Genomic DNA, 15,441 nt, shown 5'->3' on the forward strand with positions numbered 1-15,441 from the left:
AATTATTCAGAGTAGTTAAATCACAAGCGGATTGTGACACATTACAGGAGGATCTTGCAAGACTGGAAGATTGGGCATCCAAATGGCAGATGAAATTTAATGTGGACATGTGCAAGGTGTTGCACATAGGGAAAAATAACCCTTGCTGTAGATACACTATGTTAGGTTCCATATTAAGAGCTACCACCCAGGGAAAAGATCTAGGTGTCATAGTGGATAATACATTGAAATCGTCGGTTCAGTGTGCTGCAGTAGTCAAAAAAGCAAACAGAATGTTAGGAATTATTAGGAAGGGAATGGTTAATAAAACGGAAAATGTCATAATGCTTCTGTATCGCTCCATGGTGAGACTGCACCTTGAATACTGTGTACAATTCTGGTCACCGCATCTCAAAAAAGATATAGTTGTGATGGAGAAGGTACAGAGAAGGGCAACCAAAATGATAAAGGGGATGGAATAGCTCCCCTATGAGGAAAGGCTGATGAGGTTAGGGCTGTTCAGCTTGGAGAAGAGACGGCTGAAGGGGGATATGATAGAGGTCTTTAAGATCATGAAAGGTCTTGAACAAGTAGATGTGAATCTGTTATTTACACTTTCGGATAATAGAAGGACTAGGAGGCATTCCATGAAGTTAGCAAGAGGCACATTTAAGACTAATCGGAGAAAGTTCTTTTTCGCTCAACGCACAATAAAGCTCTGGAATTTGTTGCCAGAGGATGTGGTTAGTGCAGTTAGTGTAGCTGGGTTCAAAAAAGGTTTGGATAAGTTCTTGGAGGAGAAGTCCATTAACTGCTATTAATCAAGTTTACTTAGGGAATAGCCACTGCTATTAATTGCATAACTAGCATGGGATAGTCTTGGTGTTTGGGTAATTGCCAGGTTCTTGTGGCCTGGTTTGGCCTCTGTTGGAAACAGAGATAGTGGTGGTGCTTAATGAACAGGGCCTTGCTAGGTTTGTGGCTGCATACAATATGCATTACCAAGTGTCGGATATGGGCCTTGGTATGTTTGCATCATTATGCAATAAGTTTTACAGCAATATACTGCTACACTAAGTTTGGAATGTAGGCCCAGATCTATTTATAGGAATACATAGCATTACTGAATTGGGGCATGGCCACAGATAGGCCAGCAAGCAAGGTTGAGCACGGCCAAGAATGCATAGCAAGTATCGTGTGTTAAAACTGTTTGCACATGGAATACCAAGTAACCAATTTTCCTGCCCCTACATTGAATGAATGGGTGAGAGATGAGATTGGTTGATTGTTGAGTCTTTGGCGTTGATGGTTAGAACTGGCCTGATCATCACCCAGTAAATTATGATGCATGTTTATAAGCGACTTCAGCTCTTTTACATTGTCGTACTGCAGAGAATAGTCATGGATGAAATTGCAGGATAACTTGAGGGCTGAAGCTTTGATGGTCCTGCTGCAGCCACTCCTGGACAGCAGGATGCTTAAGGAATGTTTGCAAATTGAAATTCAGCTGTGGGCATTATCACGCTACATGTTAAATGAGAAGTTAATGAGAAGACTAAAGACCTGGATATTCATACAAGCTTTCCCGGACGCCAACATGGTCAACTAATCTCCAACTACACCTTGTTTAACCATATCTTCTATCGTTTACCTGTGTGAATTAATAACCTGTCCTTTCTCTTCCTTCTCAGCCAAGTTCTTATCACCCTGTTATATGTAACTGCCTTTTCAGCACCATTGTTATAGTTATGTTTACTATGCACCCCTGTTCTATGTGAACCAGCATGATGTGACTGCTGTCTCGAATGCCAGTATATAAAAATCTGAAATAAATAAATAAAATAAATAAGTTTAGATGGCATATCTTTTTTATATTATGTGAATGATTGTTGTAAGCAATTCACCTATGCTGTAGCCATATATATCCAACAAAGATCTTCTTTATCAAAAAAAGGTTGTGATTTAGATGTCTTGATTTCTCACACAGGCAGCAGAAGAACAAGAGATGGGTTGGGGAGGACAGTGAATAGACTGAGGGAGGGGGGAGGGAGAAGGCATTGCACCTGTCACGGTTGTGCGCTATTTACTAACTTGCACTATTTACCATACCAAAAAATTGGAATAACTTTCAGATTTTTTTGAATGAGTCCAATTTTTATTTATTCCATTTGACCAGAAATAAACTCATCTGATGCAAATGGGTGAAAGGAATCCACATCACCACTGTTTCAGCATCCTGACCAGGTGGACAGTGCTAAACCTCCACAACTATGCCCTTCCCTATCAAACGAGAAATTTCTATTCATAGGCATTCCAGAGTTCAGTGTCTTTTCTGTAGAATTTGTGATCTATTTGCCACCCCACCATCAGCTCTATCTGCCCTATTATTTCAAACATGTTGTACCCTAGTATCACTGTGTCCCATTGGTGTCCTTCCACTATGTCTCTGTTTGTATCTTCAACTGCTGCCAAACATCTAACTGTTTTACACTTCTGCCATTATATATGCACTCAAATGTTTGTTTTATTTCTATTCACACTTGTTTATTAGAGGAAATGGAGAAATATGGGAAGGGATAGAGGCCCATCTCCACTAGAGCTGAATAGTAGTGCCTGGAGGCTTCAGACACTTACACACAGCCACATATATGAAGCAAATTGGAAGCTCCCAGGAAGTACGATCAGGAGCGTTAGGGATGTATATGGCGTGGTCCCTAAACCCATGCATCTACCAAGAGTCACATACTTCTGTACCTCAAAACTGTGTCAGACTAAAGACTTCTCTCTATGTGTTTGGTGGCCGACGTTCTCACCTGACTCCAGAAGCTGTGCCAAATGAGATCATTACTTGCAGTACATTATGGGAGCTTGAGGATTTTGGAAACTGATGGCTGCACTCTTGCAAATGTTACATTCTTCTTATCAAACAAGGCATCGGAACATTATTAATATACCTGAGAGACCTAAAACAACAGTTAAGGATCTTTACTTTTATGCTTTCTAGTTTGTCAGACCTTCCCTTTAAAATCAAATAAAGACAATGAACAGAAGTACATAGAGTTAGAGCAGCAGGAAGATATGCCTGAGACAGCTGAAGCATGCCCTGATGCACATGTAAAGCACTGACGATCAGTTTCAGTCACCTGTAATGCAGCTTAGGTGCAGTTTGGGGAAAGGAAAACATTCTAACAGTAAAATGCAATCAATTCATCTAAGGGCGTCAAACACAAATTGTCTCCCTGGAATCATTCATCCTTCCAAAATACAGTGAGCAGACTGAAATAATACTATAAAAAGCATGTAACATCCATGATAATTCATAGTTAAATATAAACTTCTGTTGAGTTTGATGCCCCAGCGAGCTTCAGCCTTGCTCTTCCTGCTCCCACTGGAAATCCTGACCTGTCATTTGGTAAAACATGACGTTGAAAGGTCGGTAAAATTTCTGCAATCTCTGAATCACCTCAGGATCTATATTTGGATGAGTTCGACCCTTTGATTTTCCCAGGCACCGAGGAGCACTACTGTCCTCTGGCTTCTTCAAACAGGGGAATCCCTTGGTCTTATTGAAATAAAAATGTTTGTCTGCTACAATCCGTCTGAGTCCCAGGAAGTCCTGAACCTTAGTCATTTCCCCAGCAGGATCACTGATGAGCCTCTCACCACTCACAAAAAGGATCTGGGATAGAGGGAAATATTCCAGCCAGTTCTCCAGGTGCAGTGCGTAGATCCCAATGCGCAGGGCACTCCAGGAGGCATCGATCAGACCCAGAGTCCTGTTCTTAAAGGCTAACACTTCAAAGGTGGGGATCTCAGGCTTCTTGGAGAGCGTCTGAGTGTAGTCCGAGATAGCTCTGGTGATGGGGTTACGGACCACCACCATCAGCTTGCTGTCCTTTGCCATGGAGTGGATTCGCTTTGGAGCATCGTTTGTCACAAAATAGCTGGGAGTTTTCTCCATGGTTATCTGGCCATCCACAGTTCTTGGCATCAAATCTCTGGGGGAAAAATGAAGAAGAAAAAATAAATATATACCATCTACCTCCTGCTATTTTATCAAGGTTTTCACACTTCCGTCTGTAAAATATTAATGTATGATCTACATCCAATCGTGTGAAAATATCTACATAGTAACATAATAAATGTTGGCAAAACACAGTCTGTCCTGCAAGGTGTTTAGGGTTATAGGTAAAGAGGCCTCATTTCAGTCAAATCCTGCAAGAATCAAAAGATTTATCATCTGGTCACCTAGGGATGGTCGGTTTCAAGAAGCTCGGATTCTGGCAATTTCGCAGAGGAATGTAATGCAGCAGTGACCAATAGGGAGTCTATATCAGTTAAATATGGACTAAATACAGAAGTTATGATCCCAAGAAGAACAGTAGCGGATATCTTTTCATAGTTTTCATGTTATGTTAATAAGGAGCAGTAAATCAGCTCAATAATCACAGGCTTTAGTTGCGGTTTATAAAATGTGAAAGCCAAATATACCGCACTAGACTAGTTTTAAAATATCATTATATTATAAATACATTTTCAGGAGGAAAATACTTCAGATACCAAATCGACAGTCCAGTCAACTGAAGATTTAGCAGTGGTATAATCATCAGTCTGAAAAAACCCCTGTATTTTATTTAAAGGGATGTTTTAACTTTATTCATGTCAAAAAATTAAAATTTTTTTGAAAACATTTTTAAATCGATTTATAAAAATTGGAACAACTGATCATGAATGCTTGTAAATGCTTATTATCAAAAACTTTCTTCTTGATGTGCAATCCTATACATTTAGAAAAAATTGATGCACTTAGCTTAACAATATATTGTCCATGAAGATATTCATTTGTGGTAGACTCCGACACCCTGGCCAGTGTTTCGCCGTATTGGCTGCGTCAGGGAGATTCGTTTATGCGATCAATGCTCCTAACAAAAATAATCAAAAACGTTCATTGCAAAAACATCAGTTAAATGTCTCTTTATTAAATATCCTCCTCTAACTCACCTTTGTAAATGATATTTGTTCTTCAAAAAACATCGATACTCATCAGTGACCAACAAAGAGATGCTACGATTATTATCAAGCCAGCAGACAAAGGTGGTGGACTCATGGTCATGGATAAAGAAGATTATGTTCAGGAAGTGTGACAATTATCAGACCCACATTGTTACAAATTGCTTTCTCTGGATCCGACTATAAGATTACAATCAGTTATCAAGGGACTCACGAGCACTGCATTGGAGGCTGGTTTTCTGACTAAAGAGGAATTTCGGTTTCTCAATAATAAACATCCAAGAATGCCGACAATATATGTTTTACCAAAAATTCACAAGACATTGAACAAGCCCCCAGGAAGACCAATTGTTTCTGCTATTGAATCTGTTCTTGAAGCATTAGCGATTTATATTGATAAATTTTTGAAACCATTTGCTTTCAAATGCCAACCTACATTAGTGACACTTAAGTCATGTTTTCTCCATTCTAGATTCCATAGAACATGGTGGTGAGTGTACAATGGTTACTCTGGATGTGTGCTCTTTATATACGAGCATTCCCCAAGAGGAAGCTTTAAAAGTAATGAATAGAATTTTGAAAGAGCGAGCTCATCCACATAAAGTTCCAACATTATTTATTTTAAAATTGGCAAAAATTTTGTTGTGTGAAATCTTTTTTATTTATCCAAAACAGGTATGTCTTCAGATACAAGGTACAGCCATGGGCTGTACTATGGCTTCATCAATCTCAAATTTGTATATGTCAGATTTTGAGTACAATTGGATTGATAAATCTCCATTTCTTGATAACATCATTTTGTGGGTGAGGTATATAGGTGATGTTTTTATGCTCTGGTCTGGGACAATAACTGAACTGGATAGTTTTCACTACTAGATCAACACCTGTAATGAGAACATACAGTTCACCATGGATTACAGTCAAGGTAAGATTACATTTTTAGATGTAACTATACAGATGAGAGATGGTGGTACTTTTGAAACAACTTTACACAAAAAAGTGATGGACCGGAATACTTATTTACGTTATGAAAATTTCCACCCACAATCTTTACGGGATAATTTATCTTTTTCACAATTTCTACGGGCAAAGAGAATATGTATATCTATTCAAGATTTTAAGAACGAGTCTAAACATATGGCAGCTGATTTTATGTCTCGAGCATATCCACTTGGAGTTGTAAGAAAGGCTTACAAGTGAGCTTTATTTTCACCTAGAGAACATTTGATCTCAAAATCTTCAAATAACATAGGTAATACGGATGAAGAGGTCCTCACTTGTGTCACGAGATATAGCAGTGGACTAAAAGATATTAGGAAAATCATTAAGAAGAATTTTCAGATATTACAGTTACATGACCAGTTTAAAGATACAGGGATATGATTTGCTTTCACTAGGAGCAAAACTTTGCATGAGCTATTATGTCCAGCACTTTTCAAGAAAAAAGTATACAAAAAGTTAATAAAACCGGACATTACAAATGTAGACATTGCTCGGCGTGCAATGTCACTTTAGAAACCAAGGAATTTCGACATCCCAAAATTAAAAAATTATATGGATTAAAACATTTGACTACATGTGCTTCTAAGGCCTGGATTCACCATTCTAATGCAGAATGGTGAATCCAGCAAAAACAGGGGGGGGGGGGGTGGGTGTGTGGGGATGGGCCTGCGAAAGCCGGCAGCCTTCGTACCACCATGATGTTATCGCTGCCGGCTTTCACATCCAATAGCGCCACCGTGAAAGGTGATGTTATTGGGCGTGCTACTGGCGATGATAACGGTGCTTACCTTATCACCACCAGCAAAGACATCGCAGCATCCGCCTCCTCGCTGCCCCGACTCCTCCCCTCACTGCCTTGACTCCGCCCCCGGCAAGCTATCGCACGCGAAAAGGGATGCGATAAAAAATGACCCCCTAAGTTTATGTATGCACTATTTTGCCCTTGTGACATGTTTTATGTGCGGAAAACTATTAGGAGCTCCGGACACGAATTTTGGAACATCGCAGTTGCTATAAAAACAAAAGAATGGAAGCACCTATGGTGCTGCATTGCATCAATTACAATCACAGTTTTGAACAACTTAGATTTTTTGCCTTGGATTTGATTTATCAACATCCACGAGGTGGAGATAGAGAGAGGTGTTTATTGCAGCAGGAACAGAGGTGAATTTTGAATTAGATTGTATTGAACCTCAGAGGTTAAATATGAACATAGAATGGTCACTTGTTTTTATAATCTTTTAATAGATAACACTAGTTATAACAAGTTCTCGCTAGTATTTACATTCATAATGATGGTTCATTAAGGGGCAGATTTTCAAAGGGGTAAGCGCGTAAGAAACGTGCGTAACCCCCGAAAAGCTGCCCCTTCCACCCCCTGCGTGAACCGAGCCTATGTTGCATAGGCTTGGCGGCACACGCAAGCCCCGGGACGCGCATAAGTCCCAGGTCTTTCCTGGGGGGCGTGTCGGGGGGGCATGTTGTGGCCGGTGCATCATCGGGGGGCGTTCCAGGGTCATGGCCGCGGCCTCCGGACAAGCCCCCGGACTGGAACATGGCACGCCGGCAGCCGGCCGACGCACGCAAGTTACGCCTGCCTTGGGCAGGCGTAACTTTTGAAATAAAGGTGGGGGGGGGGGGGGGCGCCGGAAAGAAAGTTCCCTCTGAGGCCGCCCCAATTTCGGAGCGGCCTCGGAAGGAATGGAGGCAGGCTGCGCGGCTTGGCGTGCACAGGCTGCCGATTTTGCACAGACTTGCGCGCACTGACCCTGGATTTTAAAAGATCCACGTGTATCCTTTAAAATCCAGAGTACTTTTGCTTGCACCGGTTGCGCGAATAAAAGCACGTGCACACGTACTTTTTAAAAATCTGCCCCTAAGTTTACAAATGTTTGAGCTATGAGAATGAATCAGCTTCCTGTTTCTTTCTTTCTTTTTTCAAAAAGTCTTTGGAACAAATGGGATTAAGTCTTAAAAAATCTCAACTATGTAGAGGTCCGATTGGGTGGTGGAATGATTGACATTATTATAGCGCAATAGAATCGCATGAACTCCATGATTAGCATTACTATATAAGCTACTGCCTTTCAATTGTTTGAGTGAGCAATAGACGGTCACTGATGAGTATTGTGAGTTTTTTGAAGAACAAATATCATTTACAAAGGTGAGTTAGAGGAGGATATTTAATAAAGAGACGTTTAACTGATGTTTTTTAAATGAACTTTTTTGATTATTTTTGTTAGCATTGATCGCATAAACAAATCTCCCTGATGCAGCCAATATGGCGAAACACTGGCAAGGGTGTCGGAGTCTACCACAAAATGAAAATCTTCATGGACAATATATTTTTAAGCTAAGTGCATCAATTTTTTCTAAATGTGTAAGATTGCACATCAAGAAGAAAGTTTTTGATAATAAGTGTTTACAAGCATTCATGATCAGATCCAGTTTTATAAATTGATTTTAAAATGGTTTCAAAAAATTTTTAATTTTTTGACATGAATAAAGTTAAAACATCCATTTAAATAAAATACAGGGGTTTTTTCAGACTGATGATTACACTTGCTTCTAAATCTTCGGTTGATTGGACTGTCGATTTGGTATCTGAAGACTTTTCCTCCTGAAAATGTATTTATAAGAATTTAACACCCTGCAATGATATTGTAAAACTAGTCTAGTGTGGTACATATGGCTTTCGCAGTAAATCAGCTAGCATCCCCATTCTGTTCTATATGATGGACTGTGCCAAGGCTCAATGGAAGTCTTGACACTGGTGATGTGGAATATTCAGCATCCAAGATTCAGAAGTCCTTATCACTATGTAATACCCCTATTTCAATCCAACAGAATTCAAGACTTTCAGCCATTTCATTCAGGCTAATAATTCATAGCAAATTTGCAAAGTACTTGCAGAATAGAAGGCCAGGTGCCGCTTATATATAGTACACAAAGGATTTCACAATGCTAATATCTTGTTACCTCCTTGTTATGACATATGTCTTAATATCTTAATGAAATATAATGCAGAATAAAATTCCCTGATATTTCAATATAAAAATGATTGTATCTTCTGCCATCCATATGAGACTAAACGTCTTCCCTTTTATCTGCCCTGCATGTCTTGTACTAAAATGTCAGTGGCATTTCCTGTATAAAGCTGTCAAAGCAAAATGGAATGCACCAATGGGATACATTAATAGGAAGCTAGATTATCTTGAATGGTATTATTTTTAAAATTAAAATTTATGGGCAAGAAATGAAATAATGTGATATAATGACCTCATATCTTAGATTGCTAATGTGCCCTACTTATGTTCTAGCCTATCCAGACATATGATACAGCAGCTTCCTTGCAAGAAAATTGGGTATGCGATGAAGTAAGGCTTGCTCCTTGGTTTTCTCATGACCTGAAATTACTTTGTAGGGCAGAAACACCATTGAGGAAATGCTATAATTCTGATTTAAGATCAAATTATCAGCAAGTGCTGTGTTTTTATATAATCCAAAATGTGAATATTATTCTAAACCTTTAATCACAGCAATTAATCGCCCATGTGAGTTAGATGTTTGCCTAACGAATGTCGGTATACAAAAATTGCAAATAAATAAAAAAAAATTAAATTTCCTATGGTTATAAAGGTAACACCAATGCCTTCAGTAGTTGAACTGAAACTTCTTGATTGCAAAGTTTTTACTGACTTTTTTTGATGCTAAGATAGCTAAAATTAGGGAACAACTTAGCGCTCATTCTTCAGTAAATCAGTTACTCCCTTTATTAAACTGAACTGTAGGGTGGTCAAATTTTAGATCTTTTGCATTGAAAGAAATCACTTCCTTAATTGCTAGTTTAATCACCTTGGATCTTTGTCCTTTCATTTTTGTTAAACATAACAAGGAAGTTTCCTATAACATTATCAGCATTTGGTAAAGCGTTCTTTGTATGAGGGCTATGTTCCTAATCAGTTGAAGCAGGCAACACCAAAAACTAGAAGGATAATAAAATATCCATTAGTGATGTGTCAGATTACCAGCTATAATGATTTGTTAGTAGTTCCTGAGTAGAAAAGGGTTCTGTGCCTTTAAAAAGGCAGCATTTTTTCTTTGTCTGAGAATAACAGGCTCACATTACTTGGGTTTAAGACTATATCTCTCAGAATTCCTTGCTGACTGAATTTGGTTAAGTTGACAGCAGGGAAAATGAATACTGGGTGTGGTTAGTCACATCTCTCTTAGTAGTTACATCAGTGTATAAGGAAAGCAAGGAGGAGGACTCTGAAACTGACTGGAAAAACTAAAACTAAAAATTAAGTTAAAAGCTATTATCTAAGAAGAGACTGTCTTACTTTAATTACTGAATACTGACTTTAGGGAAAAGCCAAAGTGATCTATATACAAGAACATAAGAAATTGCCATGCTGGGTCAGACCAAGGGTCCATCAAGCCCAGCATCCTGTTTCCAACAGAGGCCAAACCAGACCACAAGAACCTGGCAATTACCCAAACACTAAGAAGATCCCATGCTACTGATGCAATTAATAGCAGAGGCCATTCCCTAAGTCAACTTTAATAGCAGTTAATGGACTTCTCCTCCAAGAACTTATCCAAACCTTTTCTAAACCCAGCTACACTAACTGCACTAACCACATCCTTGGGCAACAAATTCCAGAGCTTAATTGTGCATTGAGTGAAAGAATTTTCTCTGATTAGTCTTAAATGTGCCACATGCTAACTTCATGGAATGCCCCCTAGTCCTTCTATTATCTGAAAGAGTAAATAAGTGAGTCACATCCACCCGTTCTAGACCTCTCATGATCTTAAACACCTCTATCATATCCCCCCTCAGCCGACTCTTCTCCAAGCTGAACAGCCCTAACCTCTTCAGCCTTTCCTCGTAGGGGAGCTGTTGAACATTTATGTTCACGGTAAAAGGACAGGGAGACTAAGCTTGGCTGTACAACATTGAGAAGTTTATGAATAAAGGAGTTGTGGGTTCCCTTGGTAACCAGTTATACTGTGACCCAGTTATAATCTAAACTCTCAATGAATAGATGGGATACGAGGAGACTTGTTTGTCAAATGTTTTAGCTGTAAAAGTTCTGCCTTGAACCAGAGAGAAAGTGTAATAGCAGGGTTTTCAAAAACAGAACCAATCACCCTAAGAAGATAATAGTACATAATGGGGAAAAGCACTGACATTGCTCCTGGGTTTGTTTTTGAGTAATAGTACTTAAAAGAAGCTTGGTTTTGTTCATAAGCTTGGCTACAGACTGGTTGCAGTTAATTATTTATTTATTTATAAATTTTTATATACCGCCGCTCATCAAAGATATCACGTCGGTGTACAGTGAACAGGAACTTACGCCGGAGCGTTTTACATTTAACAGAGTTATATAAGCGTTATACAATTAAAAAAGGCACGTATATAAATATTTGAACATAAAATAAGTAGAATCTTTTAAAAATAAAAAACAGAACTATCATTTAGTTGTAACTTAACTGAGCTGAATTAAAACAACACTATAGAGTAAAGAGGGTTCAAGGAGAATAGGTAAAAGCTAAGGGAGAGGGTTAGAGGGTGATGGAGTTCTAAATTAGAAGTGGTAAGAGGGGAGCGATTGTGCTAATCTTAGATTAGGAGCAATTATATGGTAGGATCATTAGAGTAGGAGCAGAAATAGGGGAAGTTAGCGATGGTATATAGACAGGGGGTGTCGGGTAGAAAGGCAGGGCAGGTAAAGGAGGGGAGGACATATTTATTTCAAGTATAGGCATGTGTGAATAACCATGTCTTGAGTTTTTGCTTGAAAGTTTTGGGAGATGGCTCAAGGCGCAGTTCGGTGGGCATGGTATTCCACAGCAAAGGGCCAGCAAAAGAAAGCGCTCGCGCTTTGGTAGAAGCATAGTTATATAGTTAGGGCGAGGGGGTCTGTAATTTGGCAAGGTATTGATTTCTGGTGGGTTTAATAGAGTTTTGAAATTGTAGTGTATTATTAAACCATTTCATTTCATTTAAAGGATTGTTATGGAATTTCCTGCCAGATAAAACTGTTTAGTCCTAGAATACTGCTCTAGAGTGTCTGAAACTAACAAGGACTTGTTGATGAGTGTTTTACTAAGAGAAACTGTATGTTTAGTACAAGTGCACTGCTTCAGAGGGTTGCAGTTAGCAGAACTTCTCTAATTGTTAGTCTGTTAGGAAAGCTGCATCTTAAGGGGGTTAGAATGCACTAATTACAGTGCCTGCAGCTAATTGGGCTTTCTTTATGATCTGTTACGTGCATGGCCATGCACATTTTCAAAAGGGCCCAGTCACGCCCATAACTTCTTGCAGCTGGCCGGCATGAGTAACTTACTTCAGCTCCAGCCCTGAAGTAAGTTAAAAAAAAAAAAGATAGATAGGAAGGGTTTGGGGGTGGGGAGGAGAGGAGAGGAGAGGAGGAGGGAAATTAGATAAGGGAATAAGGAAGTTCCCTCCCAGTCCCCCCCCCCCCCCCCACACACCCACAGTCTGCCCGCACATATGCGCGACCCATGCATTTTATAACATGCGGTGCACACGTTATAAAATCCACACATCCATGTGCGCACCTTTTAAAATCTCCCCCTTAGAATGCAGCTGAAGACAGCGCCCCCTTGAGGACCAGAAGAAGGCATGTCACCACACCAGCCCATATCTAACCTGCCTACAATGGCTAATGTGCTGGAGAAGAGTGATTTGTTACAATTTGATGATTACCTATTCATCATGAATTAGTTTTAGAAAAAAATCACAATACAGAAGTATTGTTGTTCCTTCTAGACACATTGGTTTATAGTTAGGAACATGACAGGGCTTGTGTGCTGGTACAGCTTGATGTTTATACTGTATTTGATATTGTGTGACGTGATCTTCTTTCATGTTTTAGCAGGTGCTGACATTGCAGGAGTAGTTTTACATTGGTTCACCACTTTTTTACAGGGCAGAAGATAAACACATTCAAATAGGAGAGCAATATTCCTCCTGTCCACCAAGGCTTGCTGTTATCATCTGGTTTTTTTAACTTATATTTGTCTGCTTTAGGTACACAATACTTAAAGTATTAGAGTTAATTTATTTTATATATGTTGATGATATACAATTGTATATCCCATGTAATGCCAACAGTTGTTTTCCTGAGAAGTTTTTCCAGAACTTCATATCTGATATAAAAAATTGGCTAGAGACGACTGAGGGGGGATATGATAGAGGTGTTTAAGATCATGAGAGGTCTAGAACGGGTAGATGTGAATCGGTTATTTACACTTTCGGATAGTAGAAAGACTAGGGGGCACTCCATGAAGTTAGCATGGGGCACAATTAAAACTAATCGGAGAAAGTTCTTCTTCACTCAACGCACAATTAAACTCTGGAATTTGTTGCCAGAGGATGTGGTTAGTGCAGTTAGTGTAGCTGTGTTTAAAAAAGGATTGGATAAGTTCTTGGAGGAGAAGTCCATTATCTGCTATTAATTAAGTTCACTTAGAGAATAGCCACCGCTATTACTAGCAACGATAACATGGAATAGACTTAGTTTTTGGGTACTTGCCAGGTTCTTATGGCCTGGATTGGCCACTGTTGGAAACAGGATGCTGAGCTTGATGGACCCTTGGTCTGACCCAGTATGGCATGTTCTTATGTGTATCACTGAATATATTGAAAACTAAGTTGCTATGAATAATTGGCTTTGGTTGGATTCGAAAGCACTTTTTTGTCTATATTATTTGAGATGAGAAGCTTGCGAGTTCTTTTAGATTCATAATTGACTCTGCATTCCCATGTTCGTCATTTGGCCTTTTCTAAATTAACAATGTTATAACCATTGAAACTTTTGCTACCATCTGAAATGTTTTGAACCATGCTTTAAATTATCTTGATTTATGCAGTAGCCTTCTTTAGGTCTTCCTACAAAATAGTGACATCATGCACTTCCATTACTTATTGCAAACAGAGCATACAAACCTCCATTACCTTCCCTATTAGATTGAGTTCTAGAATCAAATTGCTAGTAGTAACAAATAAATTATTAAATGTAATTGGAAATAAAATCCAGTGGTATTCTCCTGTTCAATCTTTGCATTGCTTTCTGTACCTACCAATCCTGACTGTAAGTATCAGCGTATAAGAGTTAGGGCCTTTTCTTATATCGCATACCTTGCAGCTCAGTTAGGGAGGAGTGTGATATAAAGATATTTAGGAAGCAGGTTAAGGCTATTTTTTAACAGGCATTTGGGTAATCTTGATTGTAATTTTTTATTGTATTTTATTAGTTGTTACTATTCATGATTTATTTAATGTTTTTATGATTGCCTTCTACATAATCCACCCTGAATGCTATTCACTTGGGAGATGTACAATATAAGATTTAAAAAATAAATACATAACTATATTATCTAGAAGGCTTTAAGTACTTGGCACAAGCTGGAAAAAGAATCATATTCTATACTCAATATGTGCACACACCTAGCAGCTCTTTCTGATTCCCAGGTCAATACTGTCTGCATTAAGTGATGGGTATGGGTAGTGCCCCTCCTAACAGTGTATTACTGAAGCAACTGTGTATCTCTTGAAAAGTGTAGTGTAGCTGCCTTCTTTTGATTATTTGATAAGAGACATGCATTCAAGTAATACAAACACTCATTTAAATAGACTGCAACTTCCTACTAATTTTAAATTAAAACACTCTTGAGTGTATGACATGTGAACAAAGCATTGGGGGATCCTCTTATGTTGAATGGGATGTCACTGAGCCTGCAGCTCTTCTCTGGATCTAGAAGGGTACTGGCAGATCTTCAGGATCCGGGCGGATAGCCTTCACCAAGAGCGCCAGGCTGCAAACCCAGCAAAATAATTCTTAAAGTAGTCAAAAATCCTAACAAAGTCTCCTCTAACTGGAGCAGTATGCAGTACACAGGAAGGAGTATCCCCAAAATATACTGAGTGAGGGCTGTAGGGCTCACTAAAAAGAAACCACTCTAAAAGAACTCCTCTCTCCTCAAAATATCAACTCATATGCCACACTGGATCTAGCCCTAGTCCGTAATTTAAGCAGGGCTCACCCACTCAGCTGCTTCTAGAGGAGGAGCTGCAAAATCGTTTCCTCTGCATTCAGGCAGGCCAATCCCCACAGTGGGTTATGCAACTCTGCCAGCAGATGGAGAATGAGTAAGAAGCTGACATCACAGATATATAGGCCTATCCCAAAATCAGCCCGCCAGTATTCTCCGTCTCCAGCAGGTGGTGGGCGTGCATTTCCCCGCTAGGGATTGTCTGTAAAAAACTAAAGGAGAAATAGAAGAAAAACAGATCAATGGGCCTCTTATATAGCATCGCTTGCCTCCTGAGGTGATACTGTTGGGTCCCTCTCTCAGTTGAGACCCTTAGTCTGGTAGCCCTGTTCTGGTGTGGACATAAGTTGCAGGCTGAGAGAGGCT

At 39.3% G+C, this 15,441-nt stretch overlaps 1 protein-coding gene across 1 annotated transcript in view; it reads right to left on the reverse strand.

Moving 5' to 3' along the window:
* Window positions 1-2,205: 2,205 nt before the first annotated feature.
* LOC115076075 (heparan sulfate glucosamine 3-O-sulfotransferase 4-like) overlaps window positions 2,206-15,441 on the reverse strand; it is a 206,697-nt gene continuing 193,461 nt past the window's right edge. The window contains exon 2 of the mRNA XM_029577193.1: window positions 2,206-3,977. Coding sequence (XP_029433053.1) covers window positions 3,344-3,977 — 634 coding nt within the window. The 3' untranslated portion in view covers window positions 2,206-3,343. The remainder of the gene's footprint in view (window positions 3,978-15,441) is intronic.

The sequence above is a fragment of the Rhinatrema bivittatum genome, chromosome 14 (genome assembly GCF_901001135.1).
Source record: "Rhinatrema bivittatum chromosome 14, aRhiBiv1.1, whole genome shotgun sequence".
In the NCBI taxonomy this organism is placed as follows: Eukaryota; Metazoa; Chordata; class Amphibia; order Gymnophiona; family Rhinatrematidae; genus Rhinatrema; species Rhinatrema bivittatum.